The sequence below is a fragment of the Sorex fumeus genome, unplaced genomic scaffold, assembly GCF_029834395.1.
Source record: "Sorex fumeus unplaced genomic scaffold, SorFum_2.1 ptg000061l, whole genome shotgun sequence".
NCBI lineage: Eukaryota > Metazoa > Chordata > Mammalia > Eulipotyphla > Soricidae > Sorex > Sorex fumeus.
Genome location: NW_026606118.1, coordinates 14622591 through 14638110, shown reverse-complemented (window position 1 = coordinate 14638110; position 15520 = coordinate 14622591). Strand labels below are relative to the sequence as shown.

Sequence of the window (15520 nt, the reverse complement as noted above, 5' to 3'; positions counted from 1 at the left end):
GGAATAAACTACTATTGATATAGACCGGCCTGGCCCTCGTTTCTTCTTCCGTCTGCCCTTGACCAACAGCTGTTCTGATCCAGGCACACACAGCGGCTCAAGAGCACCGAACGCAGGTGGCGAGACAGTGCCATCCAGTGAGCCCGTGAACACAAAACCTTCGGTGTGATAAGATTTTACAGTGGAGGAAGAGGTGGAGGAGAGGAGTGGGGAGGAGGAAAGAGAAAGTGGGAATGTACATCTGCAGTAGCCCGATGAGATATATCAGGTGACATCAATAGATGCCAACCACCAAGGTTACACTTTAAGAAGGTTATAGGAAAGTAAGTGTAGAAGTAAGTGTAGAAATTGATGTAGAAATTTCTTCTTCTTTTTTTTATGTTACTGAATCACTGTGAGATAGTTACAAAGTTGTGAATGACTGAGTTTTAGTCATATAATGTTTCAACACCAATTACTTCACCAGTATACATTTCCCGTGCCACCCCCATCCTGCCTTTTCTTCTCTCTTCTCTTCTCTTCTCTTCTCTTCTCTTCTCTTCTCTTCTCTTCTCTTCTCTCTCTCTTTCCTGTTTCTCTCTCCTTTTGGACATTATGATTTGCAATACAGGTACTGAAAGGTTGTTATGTATATCCCTTTATTCCCCAAATTCTCTCATCAAGGGGCTGATGTGGTGGTCTCCAATTCAGAGTCTCATAGGAAATATTTCTTTCTTCTCTTGGGCCACTTATGGAGCTGACTCCTTTCAGCACACGGTTCTTGTCTAGAGTGGTCATTTCCAACTATCATTGTCCTTCTGGTCCCTTCTCTGTCCTAACTGTCCTCCCCCAACCTTACTCCCAACCCCCTGCACTTGTGGCAACCTGCTAACCATGAACCCGTCCACCTGGCCCCCACTTCTACTATCCTTGCATATTAGTATCACACTTTTTAAAATATATCCTGCAAATGAGCGCAATCATTTTATCATTGTCATTGTCCCTCTAACTCATTTCACTCAGCATGATACTCTATGACTCTATGTCCATCCATTTGAACACAGATCTCCTTGCCACAGAAATTGTAACAGAAAAATCTCCGAAGGTTTGAATGGATGGATGAATCTTCTCTCATCAGGCCTCGGTGCTGGGTTTCATACACAGCTGTTGGATCTGCTTCAGATGAGTGAGAAGACTGTGTTCTTTATATGGTTCCTGCCAAGGACGGAGACCATTCTGCTCCTTCAGAATATTCCCTTTGGAAGCATTATGGGGCCCTCTTTGCAAGTTCTCTGTTTAACCTGATCACATTGGTTGCCCTTTGGTTTGACCCTGGAACATTGAAAAGATTCCTTACTTCCACAAGAGCCAACTGGTATACCCTAGCAAGAAGTATCAGGAGAGAGATTTGGATACAATCAAATTCTCTCATACCAGGGGGCTGATGTGGTGGTCTCCGATTCAGAGTCTCATAGGAAATATTTCTTTCTTCTCTTGGGCCATTTATGGAGCTGACTCCTAAGCACAGACCCCAAAGTTCTGGAAAGTACCAACAGACCCAGGTGCCAGGGTATTTACTTTCCCTTCAGGTTTCTGGATGCGCGTGGCCCATTTATAGGAGATGCTTAGCCTCCAAGGAAATGCTGGCGCCTCTCCACCCGCGGCCCTTCCTTTCCAACAAAAGCAGAGAAGTTCTGAAAATTGAGATAAAATCGAAGAATTTATTTTAGAATCTAGAGCCGGTGATTCTGCAGAACCTGAAAACTTGGGTATCTTGACAGGGTAGGAGTGAGGGCTGGAGAGATTGCCCAAAGAACGAGGTGTGTGCTTTGCACGTGGGAGCAAGTCACAAAGACCCGCGGGGTGTGGTTCAAAAAGGAGAAAAACAAGAAAAGCAACAGGTAGACTCAATCCCAGGCAATGCAGCAAGTAACTTAAGCTCTAATCATGGAAAAATAAACAAGATCTGTTGCTGGATCCCTGCGACGACCCCAGGGTAGAGTTGAGGATCAGCGAGAGCCATCGCTCTGTCTGGTCTCACCGGTGTAGTAAAGATTCAGAGGGATCTGACGGTGGAGGCAGGCGGGGAGTGTGGAAAAGAACTCCCAAGTGGTGCTCAGGAGACCCCTGGACCCATTCCAGGCAACACAAGGTCAACGGGGCCTAGTGACTCAGTCACAGAGCCTGAGAACGTGGCATTGCCCCCAGCACTACAGAGACGGACACCATCAGGTCAATGCTTGGGGACCTTGGTGATGGCCGGCTCTGCAGGGCCCTTGTGGCCTCATGGCACTGGGATTTTAACTCAGTATTTCCGACAACTGAGCCATCACCACAGGTTTTCAAGAGTTTTTATTTTTTTATTATTATTTTTTTTTGCCTTGTGGGTCACACCCGGCAATGCTCAGGGGTTACTCCTGGCTCATGCACTCAGGAATTACTGCTGAAGGTGCTCAGGGAACTATATGGGATGCTGGGAATCGAACCTGGGTCGGCCATGTGCAACGCAAATACCCTCCTGCCCCAAGGTCTTCAAGAGTTTTTTTTAAGGGAGTAATCTATTTTAGGGATCTGAGACTCAACTTCTACTAACCGTTTTTGGAAAAACCTTCATTGATGTCCCAGATATATTTTCAGAATCCAAAAAGGTATCAGGGCTGTCTTGCACTGGAGCTCCTTACTTATCCAGAAAAGAAGACTCTGAGTACGGTGCTAGGCTGATGTCATCTCATCATCTCATTCTTTGTGTGTACATACTGTGCTAGGGATCGAACTCAGGGTCTGACACATAAAGGCAAATGCTCCACTCCTGGGTTACCACTTTGGTCTCAATCTTTTGAATGGCAAATGTTGGAATCTGTGTATTCTGGTTGTTACCAAAATTTGGGTTGTCCTATTTTAGCTGAATATTTGTATTCTATACCTGAAAGCACTGTGGCACTGTCCTCCCGTTGTTCTTCGATTTGCTCAAGCAGGACCAGTAATGTCTCCATCATGAGACTTGTTGTTACTATGTTTGGCATATCAAATATGTCAGGGGTAGCTTGCCAGGCTTTGCCGTGCGGGCGAGATACTCTCGGTAGCTTGCCGGGCTCTCCGAGAGGGGCAGAGGAATTGAACTCGGGTCAGCCAGGTTGGCCGCGTGCAAGGCAAATGCCCTACCCGCTGTGCTATCACTCTAGCCCTATACCTGAAACTCTTCAAAAAAAAAAAAAAGGTTTCAGAGGGCCAGAGCCATAGTACGGCGCTTGCCTTGCATACAGCCACTCTGGGTCTCATCCGTGGCACTCCACCATGGTCTCCCCAGCCCTGCCAGGAGTGTTCCCTGACCACAGAACCAGGAGGAACCCCTAGCCTCTAAGTGTGGACCCCAAACAAAACAAAACAAGGTTCCAGAACTTTCACAACAGACCAGGTATTATAAGAAAACACCTTGGGTCAGGGAGAAATTACAGAGTTCAAGACAAATATAGGGCCTGCTGTATTTATGCATCCCCTACATGATGCCATATGGAACTTGTAGTTAAATCAGTTTTTATCCTTTGTTCTGGATGACATGGTGCCTAAATTCTTATTTCCTTCCTTCTCTGCCTCCCTCCCTGGGGACTGAATGTGGGCATATGGCAAAGCATGCACGTAATCCTTTGAGCTATCTTGCGAGCCCCTGAATACTTTTTTTCATCAACAGAAAGGCAAAGTACAGCTTCAAAACATTTATTTTTCTGGACTGGAGTGATAGCATGGCGAGTAGGACATTTGCCTTGCATGTGGCCACCCGGGTTCGATTCCCAGCATCCCATATGGTCCTATAGCACTGCCAGGAGTGATTCCTGTGCATCGCCGGGTGTGACCCCCCCCTCCAGAATAAAACCAACTTTTTTCTCTGCAAAAAGAAACATTGGATTCAACAACAACAACAAGACACATCACAGCCTGGGTGAAAATATTCGCTTAGCATCCATCGGACAAAGGGTTAATAGCCAATCCTGCATGTGGCCAACCTGGGTTCGATTCCTGGCACTACCTGTGGTCCCCTGAGCACCACATATGATCCCTGAGCACAGAGCCAGGAGTAAGCTCTGAGCTACAAGGACGAAATGACTTCATTCTCTTGAGTTGCTTTATATGGTAAGTTTAGTTCTATACTTAGAAGAAAATCTGGAGGAGATTTGTGACAGATGGGACTAAGTCACAAACTTGCAGCCTCAGGCTGAATCTGTAGAACTTTCTAGAGTGTTCCCATACTGACCTAATCAGAAAGAAGAGAAAATCTGCACAGGAAGCTAGGCCCAGCTGCTTGTCAGACACAGAGCCATCTGCCATAAACCATGTGTTTTCTGATCTCCACTCCCTGCCACCACCCCAACTAAAATGAAATGCTGATGCCTGGAGATGTTATGATGGTTACATTGGCATCACTTGGAGGTTGTTCAAGACAAATATAGGGCCTGCTTTATAGCCATATTTTTGCATCCCCTATGTGGTGCAATATTGAACTTGTAGTTAAATCAGTTTTTATCCTTTGTTCTGGATGACATGGTGTCTGAATTCTTCCTTCCTTCCTTCCTTCTCTCCCTTCCTCACTGGGGACCAAATGTGAGCATATGGCAAAGCATGCATGTGGTCTTTTGAGCTATCTTGCTAGCCCATGAATACTTTCTTTTCACCAAAAGAAAGACAGTTAAGGGGCTGGAGAGATAGCACAGCAGATAGGGCATTTGCCTTGCACGCGGCCAACCCGGGTTCGACTCCCAGCATCCCATATGGTCCCCTGAGCACCGCCAGGAGTAACTCCTGAGTGCAAAGCCAGGAGTAACCCCTGTGCATCGCCGGGTGTGACCCAAAAAAGCAAAAAAAAAAAAAAAAGACAGTTAAAGTACAGCTCCAAGAAACATTTTTTTCTGCAAAAAGAAGAACCAGATATAACAACAACAACAAAAACACCCCAAAGCCTGGGAGGAAATATTTGCTTATCACCCATCTGACAAAGGGTTAATAGCCAAAATTATAGAAAACAATGATAAAATTTGGCAACCAAAACCAAACCTCATTGAAAAATGGAGAAAAGAAACAGACATTTTCTTAAAGACACAGGTATATTAAAAAGCATTCCTCATTATTTATCATCAGGAAAATGCAATCAAACCAATGAGATATTATCCCACACCTGTCAGACTGCCACATGTGAAAAAGAACAAAAGCCAGTAGTGCTAACTTGCATATGGGGGAAAAGGAACCCTCATCCATTGCTGACGGGAATGTCAACTGGTTCAACTTCTTTGGAAAAGAACATGAATACGTCTTTAAAACTTAAGCATTTAGTTTACTTATGACCCAGCCTGGCAAGCTACCCATGGCGTATTCGATATGCCAGAAACAGTAACAATAACAGGTCTTATTTCCCTGACCCTGAAAGAGCCACCAATATGGCAGCGTTGGGAAAGACCAGTAAGGAGAGGCTGCTAAAATCTCAGGGCTGGGACAAATGGAGACATTACTAGCGACTGCTCAAGTAAATTGATGAACAATGGGATGACAGTGATACAGTGATACAGTGACGACCCAGCATTTCCACTTTTTGGCCTCTACCCCAAGGGCCCCAAACACTATTTCAAAGAGAATATTTATGCCCCTATGTTCATTTCAGCTTTGTTCACAAGACCCAAGATATGGAAACAACCCAAGTGCCCAAGAATAGATACTGGATAAAGAAATTGTGATACATGTCATATATTACACATACCAATTGTGATATATATTTACACATACTTATATATCTACATACAAACATATATATTATATATAACATATATTTATATAAATATATTTATATAAAAACAAGATAAACATTGTATGTGAATGTATATTTATATTTATATACAAATATAAAAAACCCAGCTCCCAGAAGAGAACAGCGCAGAGTCTCCTGCCCCCATGCCTCGTTGTCCTCGCCGGGATCCCTTGGAGGGGAGCGGGTTGAGTTTCCCTCCCCGCCCCGACCAGGGCTCCAGCAGCCGAAGACCTCCAGAACCAGCCATCACCATGCTGAGACCACTCTCCACACACATGAAGGTACCGGCAGAGGAACAAAGGCATGCGGGTCCCGGGGCTGAGATCTCCAAGCCTGCTCGGATCAGGGCTGAGCATCCTCCACCCAGATCCTCCATATTCCAGTAGGCAGGGGTCATACCCACCAACTGGCCCCCTGGTGCCGTGTAATCCCATTAATGGCCAAGACTCAGAGACTATAAAACCCAGCTCCTGGACAGCTTATTATCTCATTCCTACTTTGAACAAACTGGCAGGCTACCGAATGTAACCTGCCCACACATCAGAGTCTGGCAAACTCCCCATGGCGTACCCAATATGCCAAATACCAGTAACAATGAAGGGTCTCATTCTCCTAACCCTGAAAGAGCCTTGAATATGGCACTTTTTAAAAAAATCTCAGGGCTAGGATGAAGGAGACATTACTAGGGCCTGCTCGAGGCAATCGACGAACAACAGGATGGTCGTGATCGTGATAAATATAAAATAGTATTTATATATTATCACAGTTGGTATATGGAATACTACTCAGCTATAAGAAAAAAAATGAAATCATGCGTTTTTTTGTTCACCACATGGGTGGGGCTGGATGTAATGCCGAGCAACGTCACTCAGGAGAGGGTCAGCTACGGAATGATCTCTCTCACAGGGGACATATGAAGAAGCACAGCAAGGGAGCAACACATGGGCAAAGGCAACAACAGAACTAGAGACTTGGTCTACTAAACTGGGTTTACCTTGTGTGAGGAGGTAGATGGAAGGGGTCTCTGGACACAATTTTTTTTCTTTTTGGGTCACACCCAGCGATGCACAGGGGTTACTCAGGAATCGCTCCTGGCAGTGCTCAGGGGACCATATGGGATGCTGGGAATCGAACCCGGGTCGGCCGTGTGCAAGGCAGATGCCCTATCTGCTGTGCTACTGCTCCAGCCCAGGACACAATATTTTACATGTCATTACTACATGGCCTTTCAAGAGTCTCTGATCCTAGTGGCTCTAGCACCTGTCAGCTCAAGAGGCATCTATATCCAAGGCAGGGGAAACAGGGGCCAGGAGGACTAGTTAATGGTTGGAAATTACCACAAGTGTAAGATATAAGATAGAGGAGGGTCCAGTATGACAATAATTGTTGGAGATGGACAAGAACTGAGTGTTGAATGGAGGTAAAGGGATAATACATGGTAACCTTTCAGCATCTGTATTGCAAACCAAAATGCCCAAAATGAGAGAGAGAAAGAGAAAGAGAGAGAGATGCTTGCCATAAAGGCAAGATAGGGTGCAGGGAGAGTTGGGGGTGGGTGGGAGGGAAGCTGAGGACATTGGTGCTAGGAAATTACACTAGAGGAGATGTGGGTGTTGGAACATTGTATGATTGAAACCCAGTCGTGAACAGTTAGCTTTGTAATGCTCTATCTCAGGGTGATTCAATAAAAAAAAAGTAGAAAGGAATTTAATTTAATCTATGAAAAATAACTGTCTACAATGATGAGCTGCAGATCATGACAAATGGGAAGTTGTCTTCAATTTAATGAATAAAAAAAAAAGAGGCATTACATTGAGCTGTCTGACCTGGTTGGCTAAATTTTGCTGGGAGTGTTCCCCAGTTCCCTTCAACACTATTTGGAAGACCCCATCAACCCCGCCAAAAGGAACAAAATAATTAAATTAAAAATTAAGCCATAGCACTCCTATGTTCATTGCAGAACTATATACATTACCCAAAAATATGGAAACTACCCCACGTCCTGCATGCCCTTGAACAGATAACTGAATAAACTACGGTACACATACACAATGGAATACTACTCAGCCTTTAGAAAAGAAAAAGTCATGCAATTTACAGCAATGTGGATGGATCTGTAGCGTGTCAAGTTGAGTGAAATGAGGCAGAGGCAGAGGAACAGACTCAGAATGATGCTCTCATATGTGGCACAGACAGGAAACTCATAGGGGAATATCAAATGCCCAATGGCAATAGCAAGAGAGGGCAGGAGACCGGTCTTCGGCAGGGAGTTAGCTTGGTACCAGGGCCGGGGTCAGGGGATAAGTTAGGGGACACTAGGACAATGGAGGAGGGGGAAAGTGCCTGCCACAAAGGTGGGCTGCGGGGTGGGTGGGAGGGAAACTCGGGACACTGGTTGAGGGTAATGGGAACTGGTGAAGGGACTGGTGTTGGAACAATAGACAACTAAAACTAAAAAAAAAAAAACCCACAACAATTAAGCCATAGGTTACTCCATTCACAGGAAAAACTTGAAGTAAACTTGCCATTATACTCTCATAGATAACAAAGAAAAAGAATAGATTCTATTTGTGTTTTAAGAGATTTCTTCAGGGAGCTGGAGAGACAGCACAGCGGGGGAGGGAGTTTGCCTTGCACGCGGCTGACCCGGGTTCGACTCCCAGCATCCCATATGGTCCCCTGAGCACCGCCAGGAGTAACTCCTGCATGTAGAGCCAGGAGTAACCCCCTGTGCATCGCCAGGTGTGACCCAAAAAGCAAAAATAAATAAATAAATAAATAAATAAATAAAAAGAGACTTCAAGATAAGAAACAAACAAAATGGTGAACAGCAGGTGGGAAATGTATTACTAGAAATGGTTTATTTTAATCAGTAAGAAAAACCAAAATAAGTGGGCAAAGGATGAACAGTCAGCTCCCAGAAAAGGAAGCATAAACTTCGCAAGTTCAACATTTTCTATGTCCCAGTGCTTTGGTGCTCCTGACCCCTGAGCAACCTCCCTAGACCTTGGAGAGTCTTTTAAAGGAACCAATCCATGTGCTGTTCTTGGAAAAAACCTTCACAGATGGCTGAGACATAATTTCAGAACTGAAAGAGGCCCGTGGACCATCGACCTTACATGGGGCTACTTCCTTACCCAGCAAAGTAGACTATTTCTGAATACCACGCAGAGCTGATGTTGGCATCTCTGGTGGTGGGTGTGGTACTGGAATGAGGTATGTATGAAATAGCATATTCAGTATTGTAAATCATCGCAATAAAAATGGGAAAAATCAAGCTCTGATTTGACTGTATTTTCACTGAGGTTGCTAAGTTAACATCGCAATCCTCTGTCACCTCAGTGACCAAAGGGCGTGAAAGGAGATTAACTGAGCAACCGCCTCAGAGCTGTGTGGGTAAAGGCTGCTGTACTCTCCCCCCCTTCTTAAAAGCAAATTAATGACTCTCTGGCACAGGAGTTTTAAGTGAAAGTATAAGAAGATGTCTGGTGGGTATTTCTATGATTGATAGTTACATCTGGATTTCATTTATCTCAAAGAAAGTCATGAGATAAAGTCACTGCGACAAACATGGCAAATACACTAGCGGGGTATCTCAGCCTAAAACGAACACTGAGATACTTGTTTTCATTTTTTCCAGGGATAAAAATAGAGGAATCAAAGTACTTACATTTTATTGGCAGTAATTCTGATGTAAATAGCCTTTGAAAATATTTGCATTCAGCTAGACATAATCTTTTAAGATAAATCAATTATGAGTCCGGTAATGAAGCTGATGTATTACTTTATGAACAGATGATTTGAATGGATATATTACAAAATTCCTTCCTTCCTTCCTTCCTTCCATCCTTCCTTCCTTCCTTCTGCCCTTCCCTTCCCTTCCCTTCCCTTCCCTTCCCTTCCCTTCCCTTCCCTCCTTCATTTCTCTCTGTGGACCACAACTAGCTTACCCCTCGCTCTGCATTCAGGGATCTATCCTGGTGGTGCTTGGGGAACTATATAGAACGCTGGGATCCAAACTTGGATTGGTTGTGTACATGGCAAACACCCTTCCCACTGTCCTACTGCTCTGCCCACCAAAGTACATTTTCAACGAAGTGTTCACTACACACACTGACTCGTTAATGAACAAAAAATATACATTTTGAATTTTCATCAGAAACTGTGGCAACCTTATAGTTAGTACTATGGAAACACTGACTTCTTTTGCAAATGCAGCATGCAGTACGGTCTGTATGGACAAAATAGAGCTACAACATTGATGAATAATATCAAGGTGACTAATTTTACTTTTCAACTGAGTAATCCAGTGCTGCTGATTTTCAAGGCTCATGTGTCTGGGGGGGGGGGGGGCGGGTATAATGTTACCACACCAGGCCTATCACGGAAGTGCCAACAGACCAACCTCCACCTCAAGAAAACATTTTAGAAAATAACAGTTAACCAATGTGACTTACAACACATGCTTGTGAGGCCCTGCCTTAGCGAATAAAGAAGAGTCTCTGGAGTCCTTGGGTGGACACAGATGCTGCATGAGAGGCTGGGAAATGGGAACATCAGAGGCCAGGTACTGAACTGGGGCTGCCTAGAGGGGAAGCCACTTCTCAACCCCCGGGCACTGCAGGACTTTCATTTCCACTCACTTTCTCCAGCACCCTCCCTTCCATCCTGCACTCTCCTCTACCCTAGAAAGTCTCACCCTGGGACAACCAACTGTCCCCTTCTCTGCTTCTGGGGGCCCCGGGGCTGCTGGAGAAAGCACCCAAACTTCTCCCTCTCAGCTCTCCCTAACTGGACAGCTGCCGTCCCGCAGCTCACAAAACACAGCTCCACAATTCACCGACCACAGCTCCATACACAGTCCCATATTCCGCAACCCTCTAACACAGCTCCACCACGCACATAATTTTATACCCCGCCCCGTCCCACACACCGACACAGCTCCACCAGGCATGTGCTGTGAGGCCTTGGGCAGAACACTTCCTCTCACCTAGACGTCTAGTATACTTGGGATTATTCAGAGATAGCACTCTGGGTGCTGGGGGACAGAGTGAGTTGACACTAAGATAGACAGAATGGCAGCAGTCAGCACTCAGCACCAAACTCAGGAAGCACTGACCACAAACATGAAGGCCAGTTCCACTGGAAATCCGGAATTCTATGCTGTTCCAATTCACCTGATTGCTCACTTATTTCTTCCTGATCTTTTTATTCACTGCAACAGAACTTCTGACTCTAATAGCTTTGTTACAGCACATTCCTCCCCCCCCCCCCCTCTCTCTCCACACACACACTGTCTCTTAAAAGTTACTTATGGGACTAACTTGCCTTGTACGCCATCAAACCTGGTTCAATTCCTGATACTGCATAGTTCCCTGAGCACCACCAGGGGTCACTCCTGAGCACAGCCGGAGCTAGCCTCCGAGAACCACCAGGTTTGGCCCAGCTCAGCCTCCAAATTACTATTAAGGTAAAAGGTAAAGGCCCTCCCGTTGATCGTCGATTTGCTCGAGCGGGCCCAGTAACGTCTCCATTGGAGACTTTGTTGTTACTGTGTCTGGCATATCGAATACTCTCGGTAGCTTGCCGGGCTCTCCGAGAGTGGTGGAGGAATCGAACTCGGGTCGGCCATGTTGGCCGCTTGTAAGGCGAACGCCCTACCCGCTGTGCTATCGCTACAGCCCAAATTACTATTATTTTTTAAAAAAAGTATTCTCGGGTCAGAGTGATTGTACAGCAGGTAAGGCATTTCCCTTGCATGCATCTGTCCCAGGTTCGATCTCCGGCATCCCATATGGCCCCAGAACACTGCCAGGAATAATCCCTGACCACAGAACCATGAGAAACACCTGAGGATCACCAGGTGTGGCCCCACAAACCAAACCAAACAACACACACAAGCACACACACACACACACACACACACACACATACACACACCAAAAACAAAACCCCAAAACAAAACTGTATTTCCCCCCTTTCAGTCATGGTTCTTGCCATAGCCAGGAATTACCCACAGGGGTTCTTGCTGGGGGTTCCGCATCGGGTACCTCCTTTAGTTGTGGTGCTTGCACACATGTTCATCAGGGTTGCTCTTTTTAGTCGTGTTGTTCATCCACATTCTGAGAGTCATTTGGGTAAATGCATTTGCCTTGCACGCAGCCGACCCAGGTTCGATTCCCAGCATCCCATATGGTCCCCCAAGCACCGCCAGGAGTAATTCCTGAGTGCAGAGCCAGAAGCAATCCCTGAGCATCCCCGGGTATGACCCCAAAACAAAAAAACAAAAAAAAACAAAAACAAAAATCTTGCAGTATAACAGACAGTGAGTCAGCAAGAAGGGGACCCAAGTGACCTTAATCTCAACTGCTCCACTTCTGTTTTGAGTACTTTTGAAGAAAGTGAAGTGAAAGCATTAAATGGGAAAGCACCTTTTTGTTCCCGTTTTTGCCCCACACCTGGTGGTGCCCAGTGGTTACTCGGGCTCTGCACTGTTGAATTACTCCTGTATTCTGGGAACTATATCGGATGCGGGAGATCAAACCCAGGTTAGCAGAGTGCAAGGAAAATGCCCTACCTGTAGTACTATGGTTCTGGCCATAGAAAAAGCATCATTTAATGAAAGAGAGATACTTTTAAATCAAGTCCTGTATTCTAACTCGTCTTTTATTTTTTTTAAAAGATACTTCTAAAGCTTCATTTTGTGTCTTCTCACACATCTTTTTTTTCCCCAAGAGATACTTGTAAAACTTCATTTTTCATTGAAATCGCGCTCTGATTTCTCATTTTTATAAAAGGGAACTGGTAGTGAATGGGACACAGATCTAATTAAAACATAGCCACTCCCCTTGACCTCTCCCCGAAATTTCCTCCGATGAATAAAACAGATGTCACAAGAGCCAAGGCGTGAGACAAGCAAGCTGTAACCGGACTTGACTTCCGCAATCACTGGGCCCAACGACCACGCTTTCAAACAAACCTCTGAAACCAAAACAAAGCTGCTTCTTTTCTCAGGGCTTTCCCCTTATTTAAATCTAGTTTCCGAGAGTAGATTTTTTTTTTTAAAGGAGACAGGGCACACCAGGAGCTAAGTTCTGGGTGTTATTTCCTGCGAGGTGCTGGGGGTGGGGGAGGGAGGGGAGCGGTGTCTCTCCTCCCCGCGGTGCTCAGGAGACCAGAGTGCTCCCGCCTGCAAACTCTGCACCCCGGCCCTCTGAGCTATGCCTGCGGGCCTATTCGATCACCCCAAGCCTAGAAAACCTCCAGAAGCAGCAGGCTTGCGCGGGGGACCGCTCCTGCCCACCCTTTCCGCACTTCCCGGAAACCATCCCCCCTTTTTATTTCTTTTTGGGTCACACCCGGCGATGCACAGGGGTTTCTTCTGGCTTTGCACTCATGAATGACTCCTGGGGGTGCTCGGGAGCATCCTATAGGATGCTGGGAATCGAACCCGGGTCGGCCGCGTGCGAGGCAAACGTCCTCCCCGCTGTGCTATCGCTATCGCTATCGCTGCAGCCCCGGAAACCCTCCTTTATTTTTATTTATTTTTTTGCTTTTTGGGTCACACCTGGTTACTCCAGGCTCTACATTCAGAAATTACTCCTGGCGGTGGCTCAGGGGACCATATGGGATGCTGGGAATCGAACCCGGCTCTGCCGCGGCAAGGCAAACGCCCTCCCCGCTGTGCTATCGCTGCAGTCACCCTTCCCCGGAAAATCCTCCTTAAGCCGAATTTCCTGTCTAATTTCCGAGCCGCTCTTTCCAAAGGCGGAAACTAAGGATAACCGAGAAGCGGGGTGGGGGAGGGGACTTTTCCGGTTATTTCTTTCTTTCTTTATTTTTCCCCTGCTTTTCCAGCTCCCGTGGCCCAGGAAGGCCCCGCGGTCTCGGGGCCTAGCCGGGCGCGGCTCCTAGACGCCGCGGAGCCCGAGGGGGCCCGAGGGTGCGCTCCGAGGTGGGGATGAGGGTGGGGAGCGGGGCGCGCTTACCCGGCGGGGGCGCGGGTCGGCCGCGCGGGGCCCGGCGGAGGCTGTAGCTGCTGTAGCCGCGGTGCGCGGCGAACCTGCAGACGCTGCGGCCGCGCGCGGTGCAGTTGAACAGGTAGCAGCCGAGCGCGCCGGCGGCGGGCAGGGGCCGCGCGGGCCGCTCCACCACGGCCACGGAGCAGCGCGGCTCGGCGCAGCAGGCGGCCACGCACTCGGCCCCGTCGCGCACGGCCGCCGGCGCGCGCAGGAAGCTGGCGCCCGCCGCCAGGGAGTCCCGGGTGCGGATGATGGTGTCGTGCAGGACGCTGTAGCCGCCGCGGCTTTCGCCGCGCGGGCCGGGGCAGCCTCCCTGCGGCTCCGGTTCCGGCTGCGACTCCGGCTCCGGCTCCGGCTCGTCCTGCCGCAGCTGCCGCCCGAACTCCTCGAGCAGCTGCTCCACGCCCGGCAGCGCGGCGCGCGGCTCGGACGGCGGCGGGGCGGCCGCGCGGACGCTGGGCAGCCACAGGCCCAGCATCAGCATCAGCGGCATCAGCCGCATCAGCAGCATCAGCTCCCGGGGCCGCCCGAGCCCCGAGCCCGCGCGGGTCATCGCGAGCGGCCGCCGAGCTCCGAGCAGGCGCCCAGGGTGGGGTGGGGTGGGGTGGGGGTCCCAGGAGGGTCCTCAGAGCGCGGCCTCCCGGGGGATGCGCGCGGCCCGGGCAGCGGCGGGAGCGGCTGCGGGCATCGCCGGCGCGTCCCCGCCACCCGGCTGCCCCGCGCGGCCCCCGGCGCCTGCAGGCGGATCAGCACCCGGGTGCAGAACAGCGGCCCCGAAGCCGCGCCCCGAAACGCCCCCTACGCCCCGGGCCCCGCCCACCGGCCCGGCCCGGCGGAGGCGGAGAAAGAGGCACCTATTTATAGGCTTCCTGAGCCGAGAGGGAGTGGCCGCTCGGGGTGCGTTGGGCCCAAAGCAGGTTTAATTAAGTCTAGGACCCGGGATGGTCACCGCCCAGACTTGCTCAGCAGTCAGCGGGAAGGCAGGCACTTACGGGACGCGGATGGGGGCTATTTTGTTGGCCAAGAAAGCAAAATAATAATAATAATAATAATTGCCTTAGAGATTGGATTGTCTTTGTCAATAGTTTAGCAAAGGTTGGGGGGCCAGAGCGGTAGTACAGTGGGTAGAGTGTTTGCCTTGCATGCGGCCACCCGGGTTTGATTCCCAGCATTCCATATGGTCCCCGAAGCACCACCAGGAGTAATTCCTGAGTGCAAAGCCAGGCGTGTGCATCAGGCGGGTGTCACCCAAAAAGCAAAAAAAAAAAAAGCAAAAAAAAAAATATTGTCTATATGCTACAAATAGCAGTTTTTATAGAGAAAAAAATAGAGAAGCACTTTTTTGGGGGGGGGGTTATTTTTTGTTTGGGGCCACATCTGGATGTGCTCGGGACTTCCTCCTGGCTCTGAGCTCAGGGATCACTGCTAATGATGTTTGAGGGACTGTGTGGGGTGCTTGGGATTAAACCCTGTTGACTGTGTTCAAGACAAGTGCCTTTATCTGCTGTACTATCTCTCAGGGCCTGGGAAACACCTTTTCAGAAAGGGTGATTTTCAGACTGCAGGGCACCACAGTGCTCAATGAATTGCCTCAGAGACTGGTCCCCTGAGGCACATTTTGCCTTATCAAGGGAGAAGACAAGATACCAGCAGCTGTCCCTTTACAGAAGAGCTTGCTTAAAATTTTAAAATTTAAAATTTTAAAATTTTAATTTAATTTTAATTAATT

General features: G+C 48.1%; 1 protein-coding gene across 1 annotated transcript in view; it reads right to left on the bottom strand.

Annotated features, from left to right (window-relative positions):
• LRP11 (LDL receptor related protein 11) overlaps nucleotides 1–14284 on the bottom strand; it is a 55213-nt gene extending 40929 nt beyond the window's left edge. Inside the window, exon 1 of the mRNA XM_056126026.1 lies at nucleotides 13759–14284. Coding sequence (XP_055982001.1) covers nucleotides 13759–14284 — 526 coding nt within the window. The remainder of the gene's footprint in view (nucleotides 1–13758) is intronic.
• Nucleotides 14285–15520: the final 1236 nt, after the last annotated feature.